The sequence below is a fragment of the Primulina eburnea genome, chromosome 16, assembly GCF_022965805.1.
Source record: "Primulina eburnea isolate SZY01 chromosome 16, ASM2296580v1, whole genome shotgun sequence".
In the NCBI taxonomy this organism is placed as follows: domain Eukaryota; kingdom Viridiplantae; phylum Streptophyta; class Magnoliopsida; order Lamiales; family Gesneriaceae; genus Primulina; species Primulina eburnea.
Window position 1 is genome coordinate 6786344 of NC_133116.1, and position 16209 is coordinate 6802552.

General features: G+C 37.4%; 2 protein-coding genes across 8 annotated transcripts; one reads left to right on the top strand and one right to left on the bottom strand.

Annotated features, from left to right (window-relative positions):
* Window positions 1–299: 299 nt before the first annotated feature.
* LOC140816834 (uncharacterized) lies at window positions 300–9181 on the bottom strand. 7 transcript variants are annotated; one of them, XM_073176314.1, is made up of 5 exons: window positions 8844–9180; window positions 8731–8754; window positions 8307–8365; window positions 5744–7047; window positions 300–734 (listed from the first exon to the last, which is right to left on the bottom strand). In XM_073176314.1, exons 4-5 carry the CDS (start codon window positions 7044–7046, stop codon window positions 664–666), a joined length of 1374 nt encoding a protein of 457 aa, XP_073032415.1. In that variant the 5' UTR covers window position 7047; window positions 8307–8365; window positions 8731–8754; window positions 8844–9180; the 3' UTR covers window positions 300–663. The 7 variants fall into 7 exon arrangements, with proteins under 7 accessions (XP_073032415.1, XP_073032411.1, XP_073032410.1 ...); XM_073176310.1 differs by having other exon boundaries at window positions 5744–7748; window positions 8844–9174; XM_073176309.1 differs by having other exon boundaries at window positions 5744–7745; window positions 8844–9173.
* Window positions 9182–12412: 3231 nt separating this feature from the next.
* Window positions 12413–14807, top strand: LOC140816659 (WRKY transcription factor 72A-like). Its single transcript, XM_073176051.1, has 4 exons — window positions 12413–12580; window positions 12672–13214; window positions 13328–13441; window positions 13738–14807. Exons 1-4 carry the CDS (start codon window positions 12500–12502, stop codon window positions 14536–14538), a joined length of 1539 nt encoding a protein of 512 aa, XP_073032152.1. The 5' UTR covers window positions 12413–12499; the 3' UTR covers window positions 14539–14807.
* Window positions 14808–16209: the final 1402 nt, after the last annotated feature.

Here is a 16209-nt window from a genome sequence, read left to right on the forward strand (position 1 = left end):
TAAATCTTAGCACCGCCCTAATTTTTTTGGGTTTAAAAAAAGACTTAATTGTGTGGTTAAAGAATATACACACTAATACCCCCTAATTTAAAAGTGCATAATTGTTTGATTATTAATTGTGGATAATAATACATATATTCAGTTGGAGATCTGCAATTAAAATATTAAATATTACCCATTATACCAAATTATGTGTTGAGGAAAAATGGAATTCAACTGGAAAAAATATATTAAGAAAATAAGATGATGTCAAAAAATCCATTTAAACTATAATTTAATATAAATTCATTTATATATTGTGGGGGCCCGTGCTCCTGATTAATATTTAATGACCAAACAACCAGGATTTATTAATGTAAACAGCGAAAGCGATTAAAATTTTCTCATTTTGGGCCTACAGAAATTTCGGCATGACCTATTCGTAAATAGGACATCCCAAAAATATCAAAATATCACAACAACATTTATATACTCGAAATAAAGTCATAACATCAATTCACAAACCTATAGCCGCACTGGCCAGGACTAAACACATGCAGAGCCGGCAAGGCTCGATCACACAACTATCAATTCAAAACATCGTAAAAATAACAGTACAGCTACACGGGGCATCTCCCCGGTAAATGTATGACTCCATAATATAGTATATATATCTGGGAACTCTCAACCACGACTCGACGACTGGGCACCACTACCTGACGCTCCACCAGACGCGTCAAATCCTCCTGAATAACCTGCTATGGCATCAAAAACAACCACAGCATAAAAAGAAACGAGGGGTCGGGCCCCAGTACGACGAACCAGTAATATTACGACAAATATAACTGACATGAAATAAAGTCAAGTAAAATGCGATGCAATGCAATGTAATGCAATGCGTGTCGGTAGCAACGAAATAATGGATACCAAAATGGAGTCCAAATGAAACGCATCAGCAACAGTAACAGTGGCCACCCGTGCCAGGACTGCAGCAACGTAATAACATGCCGCCGCTCATCCATGCACGTAGCATCGAGGGTACGGGTGCGACCCGCTCAGTCCTCATGCAAGTCATCAGGAGTGCTAATCCTACCCACCCACTCCATCGATGACGCTACAACTCGATAGATCAGTAACAATAACAATCAACGGAGTCAAGGCTCGAAATGCTATGCACTAATGAGATCAACTCAAATAAATGCGTGAATGCAATCACGTTATTCACAAAAGCACATAAAGCACGCCACAACTCATACATAATACTTAACGTCATTTCACATCACTATAGACGTCATAATAAAACAGTTCATGCGTACCTCAACTGAACCCTTAATTTACCACTGAATTTCTTAAGGATTTCTCGAATAATCCAATCCTGTGGCAAATAATACATTTCATATCAACTTCAATTTATTATTCCAATATTCACTAATTTAGCCTAAAATTCCAAAAATCCATAATTTAGGCTTTAAAATTCCTAAAACTCATAGCAAAGTCAAATATAGCGATTTATTTAACTTAAATATCTCAATACCGGACAACTTGAAATTTCGAAAATTCAATCGTACCGAATCTGAAATTTTCGATATTTTCTAGGAATTTCCAAAATTTTCATTTTCTATTTCTAATGCTATAAACGCATCCCAATAACGATTTAACATTTCAAAAATCACAAATTCCCAAATTAATAGGCTAAATTCGAAATATTATCTAATTAAATTTCGAAAATTAGCTTAATACCTCCAATCGGCTCCGATATAGCACCTACAATCAATAATCCAATATATATTAATTATTGGAACTCAATTGAATTAAAATCCCCAAAATTCGAAACCCTAAAATCATAATTATACCTCTGAAATTTCGAATATTACTCAAAACTTCAGATTCAAGCTTCACCTAGGATAACCCGAGATTTCTTTCAACTTTTCCGGCGAAAAACAGGCGGCGGGTTTCCGACGGGTCTACGAGAGTCGCGATAAAACCTTGCAAAATGGGTATCACTGGATAGCTCTCGTCGAGAAGATTCCAAAACTATGCTTACTTTATTTTTTTGATAAGCGGAGCGACCACAATCAAGGAATGAAATTTCGAAAGGGAAGGAAAAGAAAACGAAGCTCGGCCGATGCAGCTTACGGGAGAGAGAAAGTGATAATTATCATTTCATTTTTTTTTTTTTTTTTTTTTTAATTAAAACTTACTCAAATTGGGCCGGGCTTAGGAATGTGTTTGGGCCAAATATATTGGGCTCTCACATTCTCCCTTACTAATAAAAGATTTCGTCCTCGAAATCTAGCATACATAACATTTATACAAAAGTGGTTTACAAACATTTACCACTGATAGTACATAGGGAAATCAGAATACATGGAATAATTTATTACATTTTCAAACAAGTGAGGCCATTCCTGACGCATCTTAGCCTCTAATTCCCATGTAGCTTCTTCTCTCCCATGTCTACTCCACTGCACCATAACCAATGGAATCGTCTTATTCCTCAGTTGCTTCACTTTGCGATCAAGAATTTGCACTGGATGCTCAATATAGCTAAGGGAACTATCCAACTCCACCTCATCAGTCCTCAAGACATGAGAAGGATCTGGTTCGTACTTTCGTAACATAGATACATGAAACACATCATGTATCGCAGACAAACTCTGCGGTAAGTCCAAACGATAAGCCAAAGTGCCAATCCTCTCAACAATCGCATATGGACCAATATAACGCGGAGCTAGTTTCCCTTTGCGCCCAAATCTCATAGTACCACGAAACGGTGATACTTTCAAGAAAACCTGATCGCCAACCTGAAATTCTAAAGGCCTACGCCTTTTATTAGCATAACTGGCTTGACGATCCTGAGCTGCTTTCATTCTTTTCCTGATCATTTCAACCTTCTCTTTCATTTCTTGAATAAATTCTGGCATTGACATTTGTCTTTCTCCTACATCTTCCCAGCATATCGGAGATCTACACTTTCTACCGTACAAAGCTTCAAATGGTGCCATTCCGATGGTTGCTTGGAAGCTGTTATTGTAAGAGAACTCAACAAGTGACAATGATTCCTGCCAACCACCCCTGAAATCCATCACGACTGCTCGCAACATATCCTCGAGTGTCTGAATGGTCCTTTCAGACTGACCATCTGTCTGTGGGTGATATGCAGTACTCATCGCCAGCTTTGAACCCAATGCTGATTGCAAACTACCCCAAAACTTCGAAGCAAACCTGGGATCACGATCTGATACTATGGTTACGGGCACACCATGCAATCTCACCACATGATCGATGTACATTTTCGCCATTTTCTTATAAGTACAAGTACGATCATAAGGAATAAAGTGGGCTGATTTAGACAATCTATCAACAATCACCCAAATCGCATCACAACCACGATTAGAACGAGGTAGGTGTGTCACAAAATCCATAGCAATGTGCTCCCAATTCCACTGTGGTACTTCAAGACTATGTAACATACCACCAGGTCTCATTCTCTCAGCTTTAACCTGTTGGCACGTCAAACATCTAGCCACAAAATCAGAAATCTCTTTCTTCATACCTTCCCACCAGTAATGAGATTTCAAGATATGATACATCTTTCTCATTCCAGGATGAACACTGTGTCGACTACAATGAGCTTCACGAAGTATAGATTCTTTCAAATCTATCAAATTCGGAACCACAAGTCTACCTTGATAGCGCAGACATCCATCTGAAGCAACACTGAACTTTTCTGATTGACCTGTCTGAGTCAATTCTTTCAATCTATGAACATGCGGATCAGTTCTCTGTGCTGCTTTGATTTTAGAAACAATTTGTGGTTCAACTTGTATAGATGAAACTATAAAGTAGTCGCCCTTAGACTGATAAGTCCATCCTGAAGTTCCCAAATGCTCATGAATCTTTGAAATAGTCAAAGATGTCAACATTTTAGGCTGAACCTTTCTGCTCAGAGCATCTGCAACTTGATTCATTCGCCCTGGTTGGTACTGAATCTCACAATCAAAGTCTTTAAGTAATTCCAACCATCGACGCTGTCTCATGTTCAAGTCAGACTGTGTAAAAAGATACTTCAGACTCTTGTGATCAGAATAAATCACAAACTGTTCTCCGTACAGATAATGACGCCATATCTTCAATGCAAACACAATGGCAGCTAACTCCAAATCATGAACTGGATATCGAGTCTCATGTGACTTCAATTGACGAGAAGCATACGCAATCACTCGCCCATTTTGCATCAAAACACAACCCAGTCCATTTAAAGAAGCATCTGTACAGACAACAAATCCACCTGAGCCTGAAGGCAAAGCTAGCACTGGAGATGTGGTCAACTTTTCTTTTAAAGTCCGAAAACTAGACTCACATTCTGCAGTCCATACAAAACGTCGATCTTTCTGTGTCAACTGGGTCATAGGTCTAGCTATTCTAGAAAATCCTTCAATGAAACGCCTATAGTACCCAGCTAATCCCAAAAAGCTTCGAATCTCAGACACATTGGTTGGTTTAGGCCAATTGATAACAGCTTCAACTTTATTAGGATCAACAGATACTCCTTGTGCAGATATAACATGGCCTAAAAATAAAACTCTGTCCAACCAGAACTCACACTTAGAAAATTTGGCGTACAATTGCGCTTCTCTGAGTGTTTGGAGAACTAATTTCAAATGTTCTTTGTGCTCTGTTTTTGACTTAGAATAAATCAAGATGTCATCAATGAAAACGATAACAAATTTATCTATGAATTCCCGGAATACACGATTCATTAAATCCATAAAAACCGCTGGAGCATTAGTCAAACCAAACGGCACGACTAGGAATTCATAGTGTCCATAACGTGTCCGAAATGCTGTTTTAGGAACATCTTCCTCTCGGACTCTGAGCTGATGGTATCCGGAACGAAGATCAATCTTGGAATACACAGAAGTACCCTGCAACTGATCAAACAAGTCGTCAATACGCGGCAGAGGATACTTATTCTTCACAGTAGCCCGGTTCAACTGCCGATAATCGACGCACATTCTCATCGTTCCGTCTTTCTTCTTTACAAACAATACTGGAGCTCCCCAAGGTGACATACTGGGCCTGATATAGCCTTTCTCCAGTAAATCTTGTAGCTGTTCCTTGAGTTCTTTCAATTCTGTTGGAGCTAAACGATATGGTGCTCTAGAAATAGGATTTGTCCCCGGCATCAATTCAATGCTAAGATCTATTTCCCTTTGAGGTGGAAAACCTGGAATCTCATCAGGAAATACATCTGGAAAATCCTTGACAACGGGAATGTCTGAAACTTTCAATCGTTCTTCCCGTGTTGCATCAAGAGCATAGATCAAAAATCCTTCATTGCCGATTGACAACAACCTGAACATTTCCATTGCAGATACTAATGGAATTCGAGACTGTGAATCATAACCATAAAAATTCCATTTGCTGCCATAATACGGTCTAAATCTGACAACTCCATGGAAACAATCCACAGTAGCTCGATAATTCGTCAATATATCCATACCGAGGATACAGTCGAAATCAGACATAGCTAATTTGATTAGATTAGTTATCATAATATTATCCTCAAATCTAATCACACAATTCAAAACTATCTCATTGGACACCAAGTATACACCGGCAGGAGTAGCAACTGACACAATATCCAACAAAGGAATAGTAGCAATCTCATGCTCATCAACAAATGCGGCAGATAAAAATGAATGAGATGCTCCTGTGTCTATCAATATGCGTGCAGGATAGTCAAAAACATAACAAATACCTGCAATCACTCCTCCTGGTGCATCCTGAGCCTGGTCTTGAGTCAATGCATGGACTCTAGCCTGCTGTGGCACTGTAATTTGTTGCTGAGGAGGACCTCTAGGCGGTGGATAACCAGATTGCTGAAATGACTGTGCAGGAGCATGTGGCTGGAAAGCTGGTACTCGGGGAACTTGTCCAGACTGTTGTGGCTGAAATTGCTGTCTTTGTGCATTAGGACATACTCTGGCGAAATGTCCAACTTGACCACAAACGTAACAAGACCCCTGAACTCCTACACATTGGGAACTAAAATGTCGACCACCACATCGGTCACAATGCACAGTGCTAGACGACCCAACAGAACCTCCCCCTCGTGCACTGCCTGAACTGGAGGAGCTGGATTGAGACTTCTTCTTGAATTGCTTTCCTTTTGCCTTGTACCTCTGCTGTTTGGGTTGTTGGTATGACTGTACAGGCTGATATGGAGGTAAATCCACTGGCATTGACATATTACTCCCAGATCCCTGAGAAACAGATGATGGACCTGGCTGGGGATCTCCTCTAAGCAAACTTGCTTCAATTTTCTTCGCCTTTTCCACTGCTTGAATATACGTATTAGGCGATCCAGTCATCACCAACGTATGAACAGTCCGCTGCAACCCATGCAGAAAACGTGATAGTTTAGCCTGATCATTCCTGGCAACATGTGGAACATAGGGCAAAAGAGCGGAAAACTGTGAAGCATATTCCACCACTGATTTGTTGCCCTGTACCAACTGATTGAACTCTTCTTCTTTAGCAGCATAATATGATGGCGGTGCATATTCCTGGGTAAAGTGAGCACGAAAAGCATCCCAAGTAATACTTTCACCAGAGTCCTTCATTGCTTCTTCTGTGGCTTCCCACCAGAGTTGTGCTCGATCTTTAAGTTGGTAGATGGCAAGCTTCAATTTAATATCTTGGGAATACTCCAACAAATTAAATAGATGATTTATACTTTTCAGCCAGCTTGCTGCTTTTTCTCCGCTCTCGTTGCCAAAGAATTTTGAAGGACGTAGTTCTTGGAACTGAGAAATTATTAACTGCATTCCTCCAACTTTCTGTGTCAGTTGTTCCACTTCTTGCTCAATCGCTACCTGTCTAGCTCCAGGTCTTTCAGGTCGAGGAGGTTCTTGGTTAACTTCTTCTTCAACATTTTGAGCGACTTGTCCTCGAGGTCGACCACGTCTACCTCTAATGATATCTGCAAGTCCTCGAACATTTTGCGCCTCAGATTCTTGTGCTATTTCTTTTCCTTTTCTACCTCTTCCTCCAGGTGCCATTCTACAAGACACGAGGATTAAATCCACAGGCAGATAACAGGTAAAAGAAATTTATAGGCAATTTTTTTTTTTTTTTTTTTAAACTACATACCATGCCTAATCAGCTAGTCATTCTAATGCAGGTAAATTCAATCAAATCACACCAAATAATTCAAATAAGAGCAAATAGTCAAACACATGCACAATCATGTTATTTGTGTCTAGACTCAAGTGCCCTAGACCCTAATTCGAGCATATCCCAGTTACGCTCTGATACCAACTGTGGGGGCCCGTGCTCCTGATTAATATTTAATGACCAAACAACCAGGATTTATTAATGTAAACAGCGAAAGCGATTAAAATTTTCTCATTTTGGGCCTACAGAAATTTCGGCATGACCTATTCGTAAATAGGACATCCCAAAAATATCAAAATATCACAACAACATTTATATACTCGAAATAAAGTCATAACATCAATTCACAAACCTATAGCCGCACTGGCCAGGACTAAACACATGCAGAGCCGGCAAGGCTCGATCACACAACTATCAATTCAAAACATCGTAAAAATAACAGTACAGCTACACGGGGCATCTCCCCGGTAAATGTATGACTCCATAATATAGTATATATATATCTGGGAACTCTCAACCACGACTCGACGACTGGGCACCACTACCTGACGCTCCACCAGACGCGTCAAATCCTCCTGAATAACCTGCTATGGCATCAAAAACAACCACAGCATAAAAAGAAACGAGGGGTCGGGCCCCAGTACGACGAACCAGTAATATTACGACAAATATAACTGACATGAAATAAAGTCAAGTAAAATGCGATGCAATGCAATGTAATGCAATGCGTGTCGGTAGCAACGAAATAATGGATACCAAAATGGAGTCCAAATGAAACGCATCAGCAACAGTAACAGTGGCCACCCGTGCCAGGACTGCAGCAACGTAATAACATGCCGCCGCTCATCCATGCACGTAGCATCGAGGGTACGGGTGCGACCCGCTCAGTCCTCATGCAAGTCATCAGGAGTGCTAATCCTACCCACCCACTCCATCGATGACGCTACAACTCGATAGATCAGTAACAATAACAATCAACGGAGTCAAGGCTCGAAATGCTATGCACTAATGAGATCAACTCAAATAAATGCGTGAATGCAATCACGTTATTCACAAAAGCACATAAAGCACGCCACAACTCATACATAATACTTAACGTCATTTCACATCACTATAGACGTCATAATAAAACAGTTCATGCGTACCTCAACTGAACCCTTAATTTACCACTGAATTTCTTAAGGATTTCTCGAATAATCCAATCCTGTGGCAAATAATACATTTCATATCAACTTCAATTTATTATTCCAATATTCACTAATTTAGCCTAAAATTCCAAAAATCCATAATTTAGGCTTTAAAATTCCTAAAACTCATAGCAAAGTCAAATATAGCGATTTATTTAACTTAAATATCTCAATACCGGACAACTTGAAATTTCGAAAATTCAATCGTACCGAATCTGAAATTTTCGATATTTTCTAGGAATTTCCAAAATTTTCATTTTCTATTTCTAATGCTATAAACGCATCCCAATAACGATTTAACATTTCAAAAATCACAAATTCCCAAATTAATAGGCTAAATTCGAAATATTATCTAATTAAATTTCGAAAATTAGCTTAATACCTCCAATCGGCTCCGATATAGCACCTACAATCAATAATCCAATATATATTAATTATTGGAACTCAATTGAATTAAAATCCCCAAAATTCGAAACCCTAAAATCATAATTATACCTCTGAAATTTCGAATATTACTCAAAACTTCAGATTCAAGCTTCACCTAGGATAACCCGAGATTTCTTTCAACTTTTCCGGCGAAAAACAGGCGGCGGGTTTCCGACGGGTCTACGAGAGTCGCGATAAAACCTTGCAAAATGGGTATCACTGGATAGCTCTCGTCGAGAAGATTCCAAAACTATGCTTACTTTATTTTTTTGATAAGCGGAGCGACCACAATCAAGGAATGAAATTTCGAAAGGGAAGGAAAAGAAAACGAAGCTCGGCCGATGCAGCTTACGGGAGAGAGAAAGTGATAATTATCATTTCATTTTTTTTTTTTTTTTTTTTTTAATTAAAACTTACTCAAATTGGGCCGGGCTTAGGAATGTGTTTGGGCCAAATATATTGGGCTCTCACATATATCGATTTTATTGCAACTTACTACATTTAACACCTTTCATATTATTTATAAGGAAAAATTATATTATGGTCATATATATTTACCTTGCGATTTTATTTTTCTAAATTATCAAATTTATGTCTTAAAATTGTAGGATCGAGTGCTTACCGCTTTATCAAAAGCTATAGCTAATGATAATGGTGCAACTCAAATCTTTTAAACCACAGAGCAGCTCAAGCACTACGGTTCGATCGCTCCACCAAGCAGGACAATTATTGCACCCAACAATCTCCCGTCCAATAATACACTCCTTGCAATCAATGTGAATCGAACTCGTGACCTTGGCTCTGATACCAATTGTAGGACCAAGTGCCTATCGCTTTACAAAAAGATATAACTAGTGGTAATTGTGCAACTAAAATCTTTTAGACCGCACAACAGCTCAAGCACCACGGTTCGATCGCTCTACCAAACAGAGACAATTATTGCACCCAAAAAATATTTTATCTTTCAATTTTTTACGATTTTATTCATATATTGCAACATTACACATGTCAGTGTCGCATATATGTCACAACAAAGTCATATCGGAAAAAAAACTAATATAGTAAAAAAAAAAAAAAACAACAAAATAATTATAATAAACTAAACTAAAATTTGACAATATTTAAAACTCAGATAGTAAAAAAATTAAATATACATAAGCAAAAATACGATCAACCTGATTTTTAAATAAAAATTTTGAGCATACGATATGACCTTCTCTGAGTACGATCTGTAAAGTTTAAAATAACGTAGTACTAAAATATATATTTAGAAATTTCATTAAAAAAAGGCATAATTAAGAATTGATTTTTCCAAAGTCCAACCACGTTGGTTGAAATGACTAGATTCAGAAACAATTCTTTGGTCCATTTGACTCTTTGTAAAGACTAAATTTAACTTCAACTTTTCTATTGCATGTTCCCAATAAATAAAGGCATCGAACAAAAGGCTTCATGTGTTCTCTTTCTTTGAATTGAATTAATTAATGTTGGACGGCGTTGTGTTGCAGCTTGCAAATATCTAGGACAAAATAGAAATTATTTGTAAAATGGATTCGGAAAATAATCATCGTAATTTCCGTCCAATAAATATAATTAGTCAAAAATTTATTTCGATGTAATAATTTGATTTTGTTTGCACGTTTAGTCTTTTTTTTTTAAGAAATACAGACATTACACTGTATGGTTTTTCCATTTTAAATATTCGAGATTTGGAGACGATGTGTATATTTTAAGATTATATGTAAACACAACTAAAAGTTTTGTTATTTTCGAATGAAATTATTACTCGTTTTAGTATTTGTTGGATCTGGTCGTTTCATCAGAAGTCAATTGATGACGCATGGCCTAAGCAATTAATCACTGTATAAATATGGTTTTTTAATCGTAATATGTAATCTAGACGAATAAATTATAGTTGATCCAAAGCATTGGTAAGATTCCCTATATATATATATATATCACGAATATTTATATGTGAGACGAGTCAACCCTACCAATATTCACAATAAAAAGTAATATTCTTAGCATAAAAAATAATATTTTTTCATGGATGACTCAAATAAGATATCCGTCTCATAAAATACAACCCGTAAGACCGTTTCACACGAGTTTTTGTCATTATATGAATGTTTGCGAATTATTTTTTGTTTCTGGTGTGAATTGTTTGATCCATTAATATACTATTACTAAAATGAAAAATCACGACCAAATGCGAGGTGTAATGGATTCATGATCTAAATGTCTAAGTTCTGATGCGGTGTAACAAGTTTTTTTGACCCGTTGAGATTACCCTAACTCTCAAGGTTAAATAAGGTAAATTCTTGTTTTGGCGGATCTTTCCTGGCTCTGGGACGGGAACGAAAAATAGTGTTTCTAGCATGTTAACTTAGAAAATTCGGGTTTTGAAGTACACTATTTACAACCATCATATTAGCATCATGTTTTTCGTTATACAAATTAAAACTTCTATGAGATGGTGTCATGGATCAATTTTGTGATATGAATCTCGAACCAGACTGGATCTATGAGGTTAAAAGTATAATTTGTTAGTGCAAGTATGGACCAAGTCGACCCGTCTCACAAGTATAGATTTGTGAGACTATCTCACAAAAGATTTTCTTTGTTTCTTGTGTTGACCAAATATTTGTTAGTGGCTTTATTTAGATGGTATTTATTTGCAATAAGAGTTGAAGATTTGAAACTTTGAATTCTTATTCAGCATGCATGCAAACTCCATTTAATATGTGCGGACCATATACATTTTACATGACTTTAATAGTCAAATAAATTCAAAATAGAAGTCGTATAATAAATATTCGTGGCCTAACGCCGGTTCTCATATAAGAAATTGCGCCATTTTTTGGTACGAATCGTCAACTAAGACATGTTGAATTAACACAACCATACAAAACCTAAGTGTGACGCTCCATTTATAGACTTTCTTCCATCTCGATTTAAATTTTGAGTTGAATTTTTCCATCGTTAAAATGTGAACCAAACCCTATGAAGTGCATCGACCGATTAGAAATTTCGACAAAGAGAAGCAATTTAAATCTTGGTGCGAAAATGATTAGTTCACTATTGATACAATAAAAAGTTAATAACTAACTACAATTATGGAAGATAGTTTCTTTTAAATATATATAACACACATACAATTTTGATATGTTGTCTACTCATCGTAGACACCTATATGAGCACCGCTGAGACGACACTCACCTATTAGATGTGATGAACATATACAAATTATACATTCAATGTGAATGTCAACACAGCGGCGCTCCATAAGTGGACACGGTAGATGCGTAACATATAAAAAAATTTATATATATATATATATATATATATATATATATATATATATATATATTTATATTTATATATATATATAAATTCAACTTGACAAGTTATTTATTGTGAAATATAAGAGTTGTACATCCTAATAAAAAAAAAAGATTAAAAGGGTTGATACTCTTGAAAGTTGACATTTTCGTTTTTTGTGTGTGTACATGATATGCTAAGGTAAGATTTAGGGTCTGACTTTTCTCAAAAAATTTATCTATTTATTTTATGTCTAATAAAAGTCAAAACTCTGGACTCGTATATTATAAAACGGCGTCTGTTTTTCATCCTTGACATGCAAAATCAACAGGAAAACAAAAGCTAAGTTTGAAGAATACTTAAGTTTACAAAGATCTTTACGTACTCATAAAGTGATCTGAAGGATGATGGTCAAGGAAGAAGATATGATAATCTTTTCGGGACAGGCTGTTGAAGAAACAATCATAGAAGGAATTCATCAGGAGGTAATTGTTAATTTTTTAAAAAAATATTCAAGATTTTCAATTATGATTTTGGGGTGTCACATAGGTTTAATTTAATTTGGTGATGTTGCAGGTGGATCGTCTGAAGTTAGCTAAAGCAAAGATGGATGAAGTTGCAGAAGAAAATAAGAAACTGAAGTTGACTTTGTCGCAGAAGATGAAAAATTACCTATCTTTGAAAATGAGTTTTGATGGCACATTCAAACAAGATGATCATCCCATTAAAGTTAAAGATTCATCTCCCAAGCCTGATGAATCAGAAGACAGGTCCGAGCTCGTTTTTCGTCTAAGCCTGGGGAGTTTTTCAGGTGCAGATTGCAAGAAACAAGAGAAGAAAAATAACCAGGAGAACAAGAACCTGAAGGAGCTTGTTAAAGCTGATGGACTTGAACTGAGATTGGACCACAAATTTCATTTATGTGATTCTGGTGACGCCACAAAGAATTCGTGCTCGGAGAATAACAGTGTCGATGAATCAAAGGAAGAAGAAATCGAGGCTAAAGGATCTTTTAAAAGTCTGAAAAGTGCGAGAAGTGCTACAAGTGATGAAATCTTGGAGCTTAGTCCTGTGAAGAAGCCTAGGGTTTCTGTGCGAGCTGTGTGTGACTCACAGACGGTTAGTTATGGATTCAAACACTTCAGATTATTGATTTTTGTTGATTTTTTGCTATTCGAGTCAAAAGGGCGGCTTCATTTAATTCTGAAAAGTTCGAATTTTCATCTGTTCAGATGAACGATGGATGTCAATGGCGAAAATATGGACAAAAGATAGCGAAAGGGAATCCATGTCCTCGAGCTTACTATCGTTGCACGGCCTCACCTTCATGCCCAGTAAGAAAACAGGTACGCGGATTCTTCAAACACTTATCAATAAAGTGGTTTGTTATTATGCATCTGGTAAATAATGGTGAATGTTATAATCATAGAATAAACCCTAGTTTGTTCTATTACATGCACAGGTCACTTAGAGGAATGTCAGCCATATTTATGTACTTTATACAAAATAATTTGATTTGACTTTCACATAGGGAGGATATGAGTTTGCACTTAATGTAAACAAGCTATTTTTTGTATTATTTAAATTAAGATCAGTTTTTAATTAAATTAACTCCACTAATCATTATATTGCCAATTTCCAGGTGCAAAGATGTGCAGATAACATGGCCATTCTAATCACCACCTACGAAGGAACACACAACCACCCACTTCCACCTTCTGCCACCACCATGGCATCTGCGACCACCTCAGCTGCCGCCATGCTCAACTGTGGGTCCTCCACCTCATCTCCACCAAGCCAAGGAATCTTTTCCACCTCCTCCCGATCTGCCACCGCATCCAATTTCAATACATTAAACTTTTCTTCATCAAATAGTACCCTCACATCACCCTACTGTTTCCCAAGAGCATCAATCTCCACTTCCCAATCACACCCCACTGTTATCCTAGACCTCACCCCACCAAGTCACACCTCCATTCCATACAACAAATACAGTAATTCTTCAAGCTTGTATCCTTCCGTGCCACGATCTTCCTCAACTTGTCTCAACTTTTCATCAGTGCCCCGTTCGGATTCTGGCTCCTTAGGGGTTTCTAAGACCTTGTTTCATACCGAAAGCCATGCTTCGTCTTACTCCCAGCCATATGTTTTTGACAAGAATATTCAAGAAGACGTTCTGAGTATTGATGGAATAAGTGCTGCGGCTAAGGCTATTACTCGTGATCCCAAGTTTCAAGCGGCATTATCTACTGCAGTCGCATCGCTTCTTCGCAATGGAGGTGGTGTCAATAAATTTCAAGAAACAAATTTAGGACAGAACCTGAAGTGGGGTGAGAATTTTGGTCTGAGTTTTTCACAGCCATCGTCAAGAAATGGTGTTGCTGCTTGTGCCACTAGTTACTTGAGCAAATATCTTGAATCGCTGAATCCACAGCCGAAGTAGATTGGCAGATCTACCTTGTATCTTCAAGATTGGGGATCAAGAATATAAGGGAAAAAAATTCTTTTTTAATGTATCTAATGCTGGTTCCAATTCAGATCAAATTATTCTCATGTTTCACAGTGTTTTTCAGTAATGTTAGGTGCTGCGTTGTGTAAATGATGTATTTGAGACCGTCAAACAATAACTCATGAAATGTTCAGTTTCTTAAGAATTGATTGATGCCTTAGGTCGCGCTACAACTTTGTATTAACTTTTGGTATAATATTTCCAAGGAGGATTCCATTGCTTGTATCTCCTTACAACTTTTAACTTTCAACTCAATAAATCAATAAATATATAGTTGCAATGAAAATGTGACAAGACCAAAAATACAATTAATTTTTTTCGTAATAGAGCATCTGAAATTTGAAAATACCCTCGGCCGCATTGCCTAAAAGTACTTCAAGTTATCTGATTCACTCTGAGCGTGTATATGCCTAGGAGTAGTAATTTCAAACAGGGCAATGCCTAGCGATCGGTAAATGTCGTTTATATTTCAAGAATCACTCTACAAAAGGCATGTATGTACCTGTTACGTGACCCGGCCTTTAAGCGACCCGTTAGCTATATATTCACGATTCATCACTCTCTCTGCTGTGGTTAAAAACTTTGTATTTGGATCGGATCGCACCAGGAGTTCCCCCAAACACTTCAGTGGACATGTTTCTTGAAGAGAATACTCAATGAAGCGATTGAGGGAACTCTAGGGGAAACCCGATGACTAGTTTCGTTTCTTGGATGGTTGAATTAATCCCATACTTCACACGGTACGTATATATATAATGTGCTGGTATGTTGCATATAAACTTGGAATATTTGTTGTAGGCTGAGCCTTCCGGATTTCCAAGGGGTGAAGAACTTGACGATTAAAGCTTTAATGTCCGAACCTAGCCGCTTCTTTGGGTCAAGTGAAGAAAAAGTGTTTGATAAGTTAGAATCTTTTCAGCACACGAATGTTCCATCTTTTTATATTTCATTATGTGATATGTTAGTTGTCTCACACCGGTGATATTTAATACTTGAGAGTCGTATATATGGTCTTGGACAATCCTCCCCCCTTGAATTAGTTTTTGGGGTTGAGTTAGATCCAAGTTCCAATCTTAACATGGTTTCAGAGCTAGGTTTCACCGTTATGTCTTGGACTGTTTATAATTAGGCCACCCGTTCTGCCCATAATTGGGTCATTTATAAACTCCACGCTCCATATGCTCATTCCTGAGCGTGAGAGGGGTGTGTTTGCCCATAGTTGAGACACCCGTTCTGCTCATAATTGGGTCGTTTGTAAACTTCACGCTCCAGATGTTTATTCTTGTGCGTGAGGGGGTGTGTTTGTTGTCCCACATCGGTGATATTTAATACCTGGGAGTTGTATATATGGTCTTGGACAATCATCCCCCCTTGAGCTAGCTTTTGGAGTTGAGATAGGTCAAGTTCCAATCTTAACATGACACGTTAATATCATACTCATTATACATTATGAATTAAGCACTATAATAACTCATCCACACACGGTTAAATTTGTTACTAAAAAGAACATGACTCAAAATATTAGTACACACGTATCCTTAATATCAACTGAACCCGTTGCATGCTTTTTCTCAAAATCAAAATAGAATTCTAATAGCTAGAAAA

Coding starts and splice junctions, on each gene's coding strand:
- LOC140816834 (XM_073176317.1), bottom strand. CDS start 7,046: ATGGCACCTGGAGGAAGAGGTAGAAAAGGAAAAGAAATAGCACAAGAA. Junction 735..5,743: donor ACCAGGAGGAGTGATTGCAG/GTATTTGTTATG, acceptor ATGCCATAGCAG/GTTATTCAGGAGGATTTGAC.
- LOC140816659 (XM_073176051.1), top strand. CDS start 12,500: ATGATGGTCAAGGAAGAAGATATGATAATCTTTTCGGGACAGGCTGTT. Junction 12,581..12,671: donor TAGAAGGAATTCATCAGGAG/GTAATTGTTAAT, acceptor GTGATGTTGCAG/GTGGATCGTCTGAAGTTAGC. Junction 13,442..13,737: donor CATGCCCAGTAAGAAAACAG/GTACGCGGATTC, acceptor GCCAATTTCCAG/GTGCAAAGATGTGCAGATAA.